This window comes from Heloderma suspectum, chromosome 14 (assembly GCF_057233095.1).
Source record: "Heloderma suspectum isolate Gila_16-S chromosome 14, 16-S_ref, whole genome shotgun sequence".
NCBI lineage: Eukaryota > Metazoa > Chordata > Lepidosauria > Squamata > Helodermatidae > Heloderma > Heloderma suspectum.
In genome coordinates this window covers 4705627-4719555 of record NC_139471.1, presented here as the reverse complement: position 1 = coordinate 4719555, position 13929 = coordinate 4705627, and the positions used below count along the sequence as shown (strand labels likewise).

The 13929-nt window shown below is 46.0% G+C and overlaps 2 protein-coding genes across 3 annotated transcripts in view; one reads left to right on the top strand and one right to left on the bottom strand.

Moving 5' to 3' along the window:
* The window catches only part of RABEPK (Rab9 effector protein with kelch motifs), a 26256-nt gene extending 21065 nt beyond the window's left edge, over positions 1-5191 (top strand). Inside the window, exon 9 of one of the 2 annotated variants that reach the window (XM_084821394.1) lies at positions 4791-5191. In XM_084821394.1, the coding sequence (XP_084677520.1) occupies positions 4791-5135 (345 nt within the window). In that variant the 3' untranslated portion in view covers positions 5136-5191. The remainder of the gene's footprint in view (positions 1-4790) is intronic. The other variant, XM_084821396.1, reaches the window with a different exon arrangement.
* The window catches only part of C14H9orf78 (chromosome 14 C9orf78 homolog), a 14720-nt gene extending 791 nt beyond the window's left edge, over positions 1-13929 (bottom strand). Inside the window, exons 1-8 of the mRNA XM_084821399.1 lie at positions 13770-13929; positions 11525-11584; positions 11105-11156; positions 8733-8803; positions 6979-7056; positions 4585-4782; positions 2965-3101; positions 1354-1452 (exon numbers count right to left, since the gene is read on the bottom strand). Coding sequence (XP_084677525.1) covers positions 1354-1452; positions 2965-3101; positions 4585-4782; positions 6979-7056; positions 8733-8803; positions 11105-11156; positions 11525-11584; positions 13770-13852 — 778 coding nt within the window. The 5' untranslated portion in view covers positions 13853-13929. The remainder of the gene's footprint in view (positions 1-1353; positions 1453-2964; positions 3102-4584; positions 4783-6978; positions 7057-8732; positions 8804-11104; positions 11157-11524; positions 11585-13769) is intronic.

Sequence of the window (13929 nt, the reverse complement as noted above, 5' to 3'; positions counted from 1 at the left end):
ATACTGGGGACACAGAATCACAGACCTTTAAGAGTTGGAAAACACCTTGCAGATACCTTGCGACTACAATATCCCTCATAGCTGGCCATTCAGCCTCTGCTTAAATACCTCCAGCGAAAAAGAAGCCATCACCTCCTGAGGAAATCTGTTCCACTAGTGAAGAGCTCTGACCATTAGGAAATTTCTCCTAATGCTGGAGATTCCAATGTAGTGCCCATGAGCATGTCTCTTGATGCCCATTAGATTCCCTGCCCCTTCTGATTTTTATTTTGAAAAACTGGATGATGTTGATTAAACTGGGAGACTGGCATATTGCAAAGAGAAGTCCCGGCTTCTGGGAAATGAGTGTTTCATCATCGGCCATGCCCACCATTGCAGCCAATTTATGAACAGGCAAGCCCTGCCATGGCAGCCATTTTGTGAGAGCATCCACAACACTTTCAAAATTCCAAGTGTCCCCACTGATCCAAAAAGGTTGGGGACTCCTGTCCTACTGCCAAAATCTGCTTCCCTGCAATTTCCATCCAGTGGCTCCAGTCCTGCCTTCTGGAGCAACAGAGAACAAGTCTGTTCCATCTTCTGCATGATGGCCTATCAGATATTTGAAGACAGCCATCACATCTCCCTTCATCATTTCTTCTCCAGCTCTTTCAACCATTTTCCAAGGACTTGGTTTCTAGACCCCTCACCATCCTGTTCCCCATCCTGTAGATGCACTCAAATTTGTCAATACCCTTCCTAAAATATGGTGCCCAGAACTGGACACAGCACTCCAGATGCAGCCTGACCAGTGCAGAATAAAGGGGAACTATTACTTCTCATGATCTGGGCACTATTGCTTCTGTTAATACAGCCTAAGATCACATTCGCTTTTTCAGCAGCCGCATTGCACTGCTGGCTCATGTTATTATTATGAGCTTCGGCTATTGGGCAGTATAGAAATGCAATAAATTCTTATGAAATTTTATTAAAGTCATTTTCAGATTATTATTATTACAGAAGACGACAAGAGCATCTTCCCTAGACATGGATTCTATGAATAAACAAGCAGGAAAATAAAGAAACTAACAGTTTAGGTCATGTATAGTCATTAAATCTCCACGATTCATGCCCTGTCCTGCCAGCATGTGAAAAATGAGCAGGAGGCTACTTTTGCGCTCATCTCCTACTTGTGGGCTTCCCAGAGGCATCAGTTGGCCACTGTGAGGCCAGAATGCTGGACTCAATACACCTTTGGTCTGATCCAGCATGGCTCTCCTTAGCTGGGAGCGAGAGGGCAAAGATCACTTTTGTATTGTCGTGGCCACACTGGCGTTCCAGAAATCCATAGAATTACTTATTGCAGGAACTTACTCTCAGGTTCTGGTTTCTCAGTATCTCCCACTCTCAGAGGACGAGCTTTGGGTTCCTCCTTATTTCTTCTTACTGGTGCATGCAGCTCTTCGTGATAAACTGGAAGGAGACAGCCAACCGATTCAGACTGTTACAGTAACATAGCAATACACAGACAATGGCTTGGCTCAGATGTAACACAAAATCATAGTTTGACCTACATGAACGAACTTTTGAGGACCCTTCAATTATCGTAATCTCTTCCTTCTCCTCCCCTCATATGCTTTGCTTCAATTCAGTTACTTCCTATTTCAACTCAAACCACAGTTTGCTGTGACATCTGAACTGGCAAACTATGGTCTGCACTTGCCATCCAAACCATGGTTTTCAAGCCTTGTGTGCAAGGTAAGCTCAAACCATGGTTTGCTGGTTCAGGGGGGAAAGCAAGCCGTGGTTTGCCTTAACCCAGGGATTACACACGGGAAGGGGGAGCGCGCAGGTTAGGAGGCCCTTAAAGGCTCATTTATGCAGCACCAACCTGTAGTTTGGCATTATATCTGGGTCAGCCCAATTCATTATGTGGTAGTTAATTAGGTACAGCATTCAAATGGCACTCAAAACATACCAATGAAGAAAGAATTTGCAGATGTGCTTAGGGTTTGTAACATTCGATACAATTTATGTATTTATTTATAGGGTTTCTACCCTGCTTCTCCAGTTCAAATGGTGCTCTCAAGGTAGCTTACTGACATTAAGGAATACAAATTATTCAAGTGGGACCTGCAACACAGTGTTGCAGCGCATTACCCAGCCCCCAAGAGGAGTGCTCCTGTTCAAGGCTCCAGCCAGCAGGGCCCACTCCATTAGCTCAGCCGAGAGACCAGCAGCTATTCTGATCCTCCTCTTTCCCTGAAGTGCCTCCGTTCCAGCTGGACATTATAAGAACAATTATGTAATCTTAAGACTGGCGCCCAGGTTTGCTTGTTCCCCCCACCCATCATTCTATTTTTCTTTTGTACTACACCTTTTAGATTGGAGGCTTATGAGTAGGATCTGTCTTGTTTTTAATCTGTGCACAGTGCTTAGAAACGTTTCTGCCCATTTCAAGCATAGTATATATTGTTGATAATAAAACAAAAGCTCTCTGAGGATGCAAAGAGTGCCTTTCCTTCAAGTAAACACAGGGATCCAGTAACAAGGGGTTTGTATGCGGGGGGGGGGGTGCGCGCGCGCACAAAGCTACTAAGGATCATAGGTAGCTGACTTATATCATGTCAGACCCTCGGTCCATCTAGCCCAGTACTGTCAACAGTGCCTGGCAGCAACGGCTTTCAGGCAAGGTTTTTTCCAGTCCTACCTGGATATGCCAGGGATCGAACCTGGGCCCTTATGCATGCAAAGCAGGAGCTCTACCACTGAGCTACGGCCCTACCCTACTTGCCCCCACCTCTGGCACAGACTACACCCTGCAGTTCCTCAGCAACCACAGCACGTTGCGAAAGGCGGCTGAAGCACAGCCATTGAGGAGCAGGCCTGCTAGGCTGAGGATGCCTGGACAAGTGTCCCATTTGACCAATGGGTGTGCCGGCCAGCCCTTGCCCTGAAGTGCAAGCACACACAGCCAGGACTCACATCTGTTGTGCTGGACATAATTGACGGCCATGTTTGTGGGAACGAAGGAGGTTTCGCTGTCTTTCTTTTTATTCTGCTGCTCGGCAAGCAACCGTGCTTTGGCCTCCTCAGTGGAGATTATGTTTTTGATCTTTGCTCTAAAAGGACAAAAAGAAAGGAGGGAAAAGTAAATAATTCTCCTATGTCGTGATCATCATTCTAAATCAGGAGTGGATAACTGTGGAAGGTCGTGGGGGGGGGGCTTTTTGCTGCAGTCCTTGGAGCACCCCTGCAGGCCCCAAAGGGGCCACTTTTAGTACTCTGTAGCACTAAAAGAATCAATTTAGCTTCTGAACAAGTTAAAGTTTACTGCTTTAGTGCTACGCAGCGGTACAACGGCCATTTTGTGTGTGTACAAAAAAATATTTTGGCCATCACCCCCATACTGAGGGTTTTTTTGTTTTGTTCAGTCGTTCAGTCGTGTCCGACTCTTTGTGACCCCATGGACCATGGCACGCCAGGCCTTCCTGTCCTCCGCTCTCTCCTGGAGTGTGCTCAAGTTCATATTCATTGCATCGGTGATGCTATCTAGCCATCTTGTCCTCTGCCGTCCCCTTCTCCTTTTGCCTTCAATCTTTCCCAGCTTACCTTGATTCATTGATCTTACATGCCAGGTTCCTAAACAATACTGTTCTTTACAGCATCGGATTTTCTTTTCACCACCAGACACATCCACAGCTGAGTGTCCTTTTGGCCCAGCCACTTCACTCTTTCTGGCGCTACTTGGAAATTCCCTCTGCTCTTCCCCAGTAGTATATTGGACACCTTCCGACCTGAGGGGCTCATCTTCCGGCGTCATCTCTTTTAGCCTTGTGATATGTTCCATGGGGTTTTCTTGGCAAGAATACTAGAGTGGGTTGCCATTTCCTTCTTCAGTGGACCATTTTGTCAGAACTCTCCACCATGACCTGTCCGTCTTGGCCCTGCACGGCATAGCTTATGGCTTCACTGAGTTAACGCAAGCCCCTTCGCCACAACAAGGCAGTGATCCACAAAGGGGAAACTGAGGGTAGCAGGGGTCAAATGTGGCCCATGACCCACCCACCGCTGTTCTAGATTAGGGAAAAGGTAGCCCGGGGGTTTAATGCGTCTGATGTCTCCCAGAAAACAACACTTCTCGCTGAGCTTCTGATGGCTGACCTGCCATCCACGCTCCCACTCCCATGGTTCATATCCTCCTTGGCTTTCTCAACTTGGTACATCACTACTTTACTACTACTACTGTTATTATTATTGAAACTTATATACCGCTGAATATAATAAAATCCCTCAGCGGCTCACAATAAATTTTAAAATCACATTTGAGATATGATAATAAAAACACAACATTAAAAACACCCCCAACTACAACAAAACAATTCAAGGAGCAGTAAAATGGAGCAGCATGGCTAATTTAATTACAGCCCAGGGGGAACCTGGGTGAGCAAGTGTGTTTTAAAAGATGCCACGTTTTTGGCCTCCTGAACTGCACGAAGGAGGGTTTTCCAAAGGCTGGGTGCCGCTGTAGAGTGGCAGGGCCGCCATTTTCCCAGCCAGTTGGAGAACGTGCTGCTGAAGAAACAAAGACCCCCAGCCACTTACTCAATTCCGAGGTCCACCTCAGGAATCCCACTCAGCATCTGATTGGAGAGCATCTCCTCTGTCTTTTTGGCCGAAGAGACGCGGATGCTCTCGGGGAGTTCATACAGGCAGTCCTCCGCATTCTTCTGCTTCACTTTCTGCTCCTCGTTTTCCACAATCCCCTTCCTCTTCTTCAGCTCGGTTTCAATGTATTTCATCCTGAACAGGAAGCCAACATGTCATGTCAACACCCAGGAAAACGCAGCCTGGCTTGTTTGTGGGTGCTGGTTTTGACCTATAAAGCCCTACACGGCTCGGGACCACAGTACCTGACAGAACGCCTCTCCCGGCATGAACCAGCCTGCATGCTACACTCTGCATCTATGGCCCTCCTTCAGGAGCCTCCTCTGAGGGAAGCTCGGAGAGCAGCAACAAGGGAGAGGGCCCTCTTGGTGGTGGCCCCCCATTTATGGAATAATCTCCCTGACAAGGCCCACCTGGCGCCAACATTGTCATCCTTTCAGCTCCAGGTAAAAACTGCCCTCTTCTCTCAGGCATCTGGCAGTGTATAATGAGTCTTTTGATTGTCTCTGGCTGATTGTTTTAAATTGTTTTAGATATATGTCGGTGTTGTGTGTGTTATTTGTTTTATGTCATTATGTGAATGGGTTTTATATTTTATATAATGCATTTTAATGGTTTTTAATTTTTGTGAACCGCCCAGAGAGCTTCGGCTATGGGGCAGTACAGAAATATAATAAATGAAATGAATGGGTGGAAGTTCAGCTCACCTTTTCAGAGGGCTGTCAATGCAGCAGAACCTTCCAATTTTTTTTTCCTTTTCCAGCCCTGAAAAGCTTAACACTTCTCACTGGCTGGGAACGGTAGATGGAATTTCGAGGTCAAGCATTTCCAAATAATGGGTGTTCTATTGGCCACCCACATCAGGAGTTCTTTCAAATCAGGGTGTGTTTTTATTTGAAAAACACAGTGGGGATGTTCATTGGCTTACCTAATGCCAGGATGTTTATATTATTAGCCACAACTCTTTTGTGAATGGCCGGTGTTAACTATGCGATTGTCAGTAGTTTCCTTCCACTGTTTACAATTTCCCCTCTCACTGCATGAACTATATATGCACCTCAATCTCTGGATAGTACTTCATGAGTCTGATAAAGTGGGCTGTGGTCCATAAACTCTAATGGCATAGTAAATCTGCTGGCCTTTAAGAGATCTCAAGATTATTTGTTGTTTTCAATGCAACAGACAAATCAGGGCTGCTGCTCTGGAAATTCTTAAAACTTTAAAAAAATTAAATACACATGAACACGCACACACACGTATCACCCTGACAGCACGCAATGTAGTGATGACATAATGACCTGGTTCGCACATCACGGCCAATTCCGGGATTGTTTAACCCAGGAATTGGCAGGGGTACACAGGAGGGAGCGCGCTGCCTCCTGCTCACTTGCCGCTTCTGTTTGCAGTTCCACCCCATCCCTGGGTTGTTCCGGGACGTGCAAACCTGGAAACTCTGGGTTGTTCAGTGGTGGAACAACGCAAGAGTTAAGCCAACAAGTACGTAATGCATTTATTGCTTAATCCAAAGATTGTTGCAAAAGTTAAGCCAACAACAAACCATGGGGTAACTCTGGGTTGCTTAACCCCTGAAGAACCCAGAGTTTCCAGGTTTGCACATCAGAAAAACAACCCAAGATCGGGAAAAGAGGAAGCGGGTGGACGAGGAAACTCGCTTGCTCCCGCATGCTCGCAAACCACCCATGGTTTACAAAGCATGGGTGGCTTGATTGTGCAAACCAGGGTCCCTAAATAAACACTTTCGGTTTGGTTTGAATTCCAGATGCTGGTGGGCTTGGAGGGGAAATGGGAAAAGGCCTCTGTTTTCATGCTCAGCTTGAGGGCTTCCTGAAGGAATCTAGTTCGGGGCAGCCCTACCCCCAACTTCCTTGGGGCTACTTAAGACCTGTGTGCTTTAAGAAAAGGTAAAAGACAAGAAGCCCAGGCGGGGGAGGTCACGCCATCAGAAGGGACCATCAACAGCCTGAGAGACCCAGGCTCTGATGCTTTCTAATAACATCTGTTTGTTTCAGTACCTTAAAAAATGGTAAACTGCTTTCGGTGCCTTGGAAGAACGGTGGTTTAGAAAGGTATTACATAAAATGAAATAAATAGTTGGCCCCGTAGGGACACCTGATGCTGGACTGCATAAGCCTTTGGTCTAATCCAACACAGCACTTCTTATGTTCTTAAGTGGAGCGTAGGGACACTCCAATTAGAAATATTCAGGCCGGGGGGGGGGGGGGCGGGGGGATGCGTGTTGTGGGCAAAGGGAGAGCCTGCTAACTAGAACACAGGCTCCACCTGCTACCTAGAACACAGCAAACCACTTACATGTCAGCATCTTCATCCCTCCTGTTGGTCTCTGCTGAAAAAGAGGTCCCGAGGTTGAGGTCTTCCTCTTCACTGATCCTGTACGGGAGACATGCATGCAGAGGGTGGCCTTGCACCAGGAAGGGGAATTTCAGGCCCTCCTGTGGCTCCAATCTGGCCCTTCTGGAGTCTCCCAGGCAGCCACGCCCTGCTCTCTGGCCTCACCCCATTTCCCCTGACTGTCTGCCAATTGTTAGGTGGCTTCTCAGCTTTTAGCCGTTTTCCCCCCTATTCCAAAAGGTCAAAATCCCTCTCCTAACGGTTAGCCACTGGCAGTAAGAGCTTTCAGCTACAATATACCAGTATTTTGTGTGGTTTGGGCCCCAATTCTTCCACCCACCACTGGAATGAGGTCCCACCAGACAGCTTCTCTGAAATTTAATTTGGCCCTTGGGTTGAAAGAGGTTCAACACCCCTGCCTTAAATTAACATCTAGGGACTTCCAGTGTTTGTTCGTTTATTGTTTGTTTATTGCATTTATATCCCGCCTTTTTTCCTCTTGCGAGGAACCCAGGGCAGCTTACATTAGCCTCCTCCTCCTCCTCTCCATTTTAGCCTCACAAGAGAGTCTGTGACTGGCCCAAAGTCACCCAGTGAGCTTCAATGGCCAAGTGGGGACTGGAACCCGGATCTCCCGGCTACCAGTCCAACACTCTCACCACTACACCACACAGCTCTTCCAGTGCTGTAACTCTCCTGGATTGCACCTGTAGGCTGCACTTCTGCATGCTTACCTGAGAGTAAGATTCACTGTACACAGTGGGACTCGCATCCAAGGAAACATGCATAGGATTAAGCGGATAACAGGCAAACTGCTTTATAACTAACTCACTAGCCACCTGCAGCCAAAAAGATTTGGATTTCTTACAGCTCCATCGATATCCATGGTACATTTACAGAACATCATACTAAAACACACACACACGAGCATGACAGGTTCCTGCCCCAAGGAGCTTACAATCTAAATTTCAACAGTGAAGAAAACGAAAAGAGGGATAGGAGGAAGAGCAAAGGGTAACAAATGAGCGTGAGAGAGAGAAGGATGTGGAGGCAAGGGTAACACAGGATGAATGCAAGCACATGGGAGTTAAAAATCAGCCTTCTTGTAGCTTTAAAACAGGGGTGGGCAACTTGTGGCCCTCCAGATCTTTGGCCTACAACTGCCATCAGCCATAGCCAGCATAGCCAATGAAAACGGAGTTGTAGGCCAAAATATCTGGAGGGCCACAAGATGACCACTCCTGCTTTAAAAGATACACAGGAGAGAATGTCACTATGTAAAACTTTTCCCATTGCAGCACTGCAGTGACAGGAGAAGTTGCCCTTAGCTGAAGCCTTCCTTCTCCTACTCCCTTCTTGCACACAACTCCTAGTATCTTACAAAGTAAGGACCAGACACCACAACGTGGAATTAACCATGCAGACTGATTTGGCTCTAGTTCTCACGGAGATGGTCTACCCATGGGCTGTACCATTTTAGTCATGCTACTTTTCCACATGCAGGGATATTTTTGTAAAGGAGTGTTCAAGCAAGTGAGCCTTCATCTACAATCTAAATTAGTAGACCATCTCAGTGAGAAGTTGCTCTTTATCACAGCACATTAAACTCAATTAACACAAAGTGGTCAAGAGCAATCATTGCTATTACCTACATCATTACCCATCGCTCAGAGGAACACACCCCCTGTAGAGGAATTCAGTCACATCACACCCACCTGTCCTTGCCTCGTTCTTTCAGTTTCTTCATGTCTACCATTCCACCAGTCTTTATCTTAAAGGGATCGTCCTGATGGGAAGAGGGGAAAAAAAAAGACTCTGTGATCTCATCATATTTAATTTATTGTAGTATAAGCTCTCAGCATCTCTTTTGACCACAGAAAACCAATGACCAGAGCTACGTACAATGTAGGGGCAGTTACAGCTGATCTCCACTCCCAGGCTGCAAAGGAAGAATGCTTTGGAATCCTGAAACTTTCCAGTGCACACGCAGCAGAGTAAAACTGTGATTCCCCGACTCCGGCATGTCTTTTGCCACCATTCACAAGCCAGACCTACAGGTGCAGTTGATTTAATAGCTTCAGTTGCATAGACTCCATGTGTCAATTCCAGTGAACAGACAAATCTGGGGTTTTGGTCCAATGCTCCATCGCTGACAGAGATCCAGCTCCAAGGTAGTGGGGAAGCTGGAACAAGGCACAGCATAGGATACCATCCATATCCATATGGCCCAAATAATGCACCTGTTAAGGGCATGGCCCTTAATACCTGCAATTCTCCAGCATTTTGGAGCTTAAGTGAACATGGAAAGCCATTAACAAAACCTGTTAATCCAACAGGTGGGTTGTTGTTTTTAATTAAGTGGATTATTAGATTAAAAAAGCAACGTGATCTATGGCACAGGTCTTGAACCTCATGCCCATGGGCCCAATCCAGCCAACCTGGGGTCCCAATCCAGCCAAATTGGGACCCCAGGACACTCAGCATCCCTGCATTACACGAACAGAAGTCCACTTGCTTAAGGTTCAATTCAACGCTTTGTGCTATTCTCAGTTAGCATACACGCAGGCATACAAAGCCCGGTATAGAGAAAGAAGAAAAAGTAAATAGTGGAGTGAAAGGGCTATGAAGTTTCAGAAACAACAGATCTGCAAAGCTTGCTATTGCTTAATAGGGCTGCAATCTTACCCCTGGGAATAAGTCCCATTGAACTCAGTGGGTCTTACTTCTGGGTAGATATTTATTTTATTGATTTATCTATTACATTTCTATACTGCCGAATAGCAGAAGCTCTCTGGGCAGTTCACAACAATTAAAACCATCAAATACAACAAGATAAAACACAACATAAAAGTTAAAAACTACAGCATAAAATAAAAACAAAAAACAAAATCAAACCTAGCAGAAATGCAAAGATTTAAAAGAAAGTGGCAGATTTAAAAATCCCAGGCAAATAAGGTCTTCAGCTGGCACCGAAAAGAGCACAACATAGGCGCCAGGCGAGCCTCCCTGGGAAGCTCATTCCACAACTGGGGTGCCACAGCAGAAAATGCCCTCTTCTTGGTAGCCACCCACCTCACTTCCTTTGGTGGGGGCTCCTGGAGAGGGACCGCTGAGGACGATCTTAAGAGTCTAGGCAGGTGTATATGGGAGGAGACGATCCTTCAGGTACCTTGGCCTGCTGCTTAGGATTGTATTGTAAGGAAGCAATCCTGTCCATACTTACTTGGAAGTAAGGCCCGCTGAACTAAGTAGGACAGGGATGGGGAACATGGCGCCCGCCAGATGTTGTTGGACTACAACTCCCATCATCTCTGACCACTGGCCATGCTGGCTGCGGCTGATGGACATTCTAGTCCAACAACAACTGGAGGGCAAGAGGTTCCTCACAACTGCAGCAGGAGGGGTATTATGGTCACTAAAGGTTGATCTAATCCAGTCCCTTTCCTATAGCATCTATATACAAATACACCATGGAATTTGCGTAAAACCTATCAGATTCAGAGAAGAAAATGTTCAGATTTAAACAACCTTTGAAGCAATTAGTTGTACGTCAGACAAGTACCAAATGTGGCTGTAGAGGCCAACTTCATCCCATAAAATCTGCTGAAGCACAAATTTTGCAAATCAAACAGGCCTGAAATTTTAATGCCATTGACTTGGAACTTGAAATATTTTTGTCAGCCCTGCTTAGGACTGGCACAGAGGGAGAAAAGTGATGAACAGGGCGTAGTGGAATGCCCTCCTTTTGGAGGCCCGACTGGCACAGATATTGGTCTCATTTCAGCACCAAGTAAAAACACGGCTTTTTACCAAAGCCTTTGAGGGCTAAATGCATTCCCTAAAGTAGCACACTGTTTTAACTGTTTTATTGTTTTAGATTTTAATTGGTATTAGCTTGTTTAATATGTTTTAACTGTTTAAATTATTTGTTTTATATTGTTTAAACTGATTTTATCTGTAAGCTGCACTGAGAACTTAATGATATAGGGTGGGATACAAATGTTTTAAATAATTAAATAAAGATCTTTAATATTCTTACAGTTCCAGGTATGAGAAATAACTTCCTCCCTTCCCTCCCTGAACTTACCACCAATGTCGTCTCTTCTTGTAACTTCTCCCCCACGAGTAGAGCAGCAGCACTTTGGGAAAAAAACACACGCAAGAGAGAAACTCAAGTCAATCAAGAAAAACTCCCAATGTTATCTTAAGCCTGACAGCAGCATATGGCACTTTGCTTCAGTTTGCATTGCTCCCTTTAGCCTAGAACCTGCCCTGAATTACAGCCATTTGTCTGGAAGTTATTCGAATTATTCTCAGCCATCATGAGTGCTAGAAACTTTTCAGAAGCAAATGAATTCCCAGAAAAGAAAAGCTGAGATTCTGGAGAACCCAAAGTGCCACAATTGATATTAACGCACTCTATGTAATCCTTACTTTAGTACCACAATGTTCAAGCTCACATGGAAACCTCTGAGGAATGTTGAGGTTCTTTCCCAATAACTCTTACCTCACTCCATTTGGTCTCCTCCTGAGATTCTGTACTTCTTTTGCTTCCTCCAGTTTTAACCTGGAGGGGAGAAAAAACAGAATAGATTTAAGGCAACGGCCCTGTGGGAAAGAAGATGAAATGAGGGAGGCAGGAGCAGGCAAAGAAAACATCAGGGCTTGCTCCAGTTGGACTGTCTCTCCAGCCATTCCACCAGTCCTGCAGAAAGTCTGCTTAATTTTTTCCTCTTCCCTTCCCATCCCTTTTTCCATGTGTGCCGTGTCTTTTTTAGATTGTAAGCCTGCGTGCAGGGACTGTAGCTCTGTGGTAAAGCATATGCTTTGCATGCAGAAGATCCCAGATTTGATTCCCAGCATCTTCAGGCAGGGCAAGAAAAACTCCTGCCAGAAACCCTGGAGAGGTGCTGCCAGTCAATGTTGACAATACTGGACTAGATGGAACAAGCATCTGACTCAGTGGAATGCAGGTTCCTGTAACTGTCATGTGTACTGATTTATTGTAAGCCACTCTGGAAGCCTTTTTGGCAGAAGAGTAGGGTAAAAATGCTTTAAATACACACATAAAGAAATACTAAGCTACTAAGGATACTGATCCTGCTGCTGTTTTCATGGTTCATAGAATCACAGAATAGTAGGGTTGACGGGGCCTATAAGACCACCGAGTCCAACCAAAGGCCAGGAATAGATTTTTTACGATAAAAATAAATACTTCTGTTTGTTTGTCCCTCTACCCCTCATTCCCTATGAAGATTGCTCTCCCACTGAGAGCTTGTGTGATGTAGTGGCTCATAAACTGGCGTTCAATCGTGGAGATACAGTGGCAAAACTCATGAAGCTCTCTGGGTGACCCTGGATTAATCACTCTTTTTCTCAGCCTGATGTGAAGGCTTGGGGGGGGGGGGACAGGAAAAAAGCCCCCCTGCCCCTGGCCATTGTCCCAAAAATCCCTGGGAAGAGAAATAGACAAAATTGGTTTTCCCCAGTTTTCTGGTCCCCCCTTTTTTCCTGGGGTTTTCTCCCCAGGCCTTCACATCTCTAAACATAACTTGCCTCACAAATTGTGAGGATAAAATTGTGGCCAGGGCAGGGGCGGAAATGGGAGGGACTGAGGATAAAATTGGGGACGGGGGATGGGCAGGACTGTGTACGCTACCTTGCGCTCTTCGGAGGAAAGGCGGGATATAAATGTAATAAGGTTACAACATCTGGGACTGTTTAGCTTAGAAAAATAGGCGAGTGAGGGGAGACATGATAGAGGTGTACAAAATGATGCATGGTGTGGAGAAAGTGGATAGGGAAATATTTTTCTCCCTCTCTCTACTAGAACCTGGGGTCATCCCATGAAGCTGATGGGTGGGAGATTCAGGACAGATCAAAGGAAGGACTTCTTCACACAGTGCAGGGTTAAACTATGGAATTTGCACAAAACGTAGTGATGGCCACCACTTTGGGCGGTTTTTAAAGGAGATTTGACAAACTCAGGGAGGATAAGCCAGTGTGGTGTAGTGGTGAAAGAACTGGACAGGGTTCTAGACCAGATTCTAGTCCCCACTCAACTATGAAGCTGATTGGGTGACTCTGGATCAGTCACTGACTCTCAGCCTAACCAACCTCACAGGGTTGTTGTGAGGATAAAATGGAGAGGAGAATCATGTAAGCTCCCTTAGGATCCTTGGAGGAAAAAAGGCGGGATATAAAAGTAACAAACAAACAAGGCTATCAATGTCTACTAGTCATGATGGCTATATATTCCCTCCAGTATTAGAGGAAGTCAGGGTACAATGCTATGCACGTTTACAGAGAAAAAATGTTTTACAACTCCAGCAGGGAGGTGTAGGGCTTTTTCCAGTCTAAACATGCATAGCATTGCACCCTACATGTGCCAGTTGCTGGGGAACATGGATGGGAGAGTGCTGCGGCACTGATGTCCTATTTGTGGGCTTCTCACATAGGCAGCTAGTTGGCTACTGTGTGAGCAAAATGCTGGACGACATGGACCGTTGTTCTGTCCCAGGACGTTTCTCTTTAATTAATAATAATACTATTATTATCATTATCATTATTAATAACAACAACAACAACAACAGAATGCCCTACTCACCACTTTCTGAATTCGTGCCTGCTTCTTTGCAACAGGACCACACGCAAAACCACCCTCCTGGACCAACCCCCCCATCTCTAAACCCCCAAATGTTTAAAAGAGGGGGGCACCCAGCCCCCGCAGCCCCCGCAGCCCCCGCACCCACCGAACTTCCTCGGTGACCTGCTCGTCCTCGTCCTCCTCCTCGGAGTCCACCTTCCTCCGACGGAAAGCCTTCCCCGCCGGCATGATCCCGGCTGCGGGGCGGACAGATCCCTCGGGCCTCTTCGCTAGAGCAACAGCAAAGGTCGCCCCCCGTTTCCTCT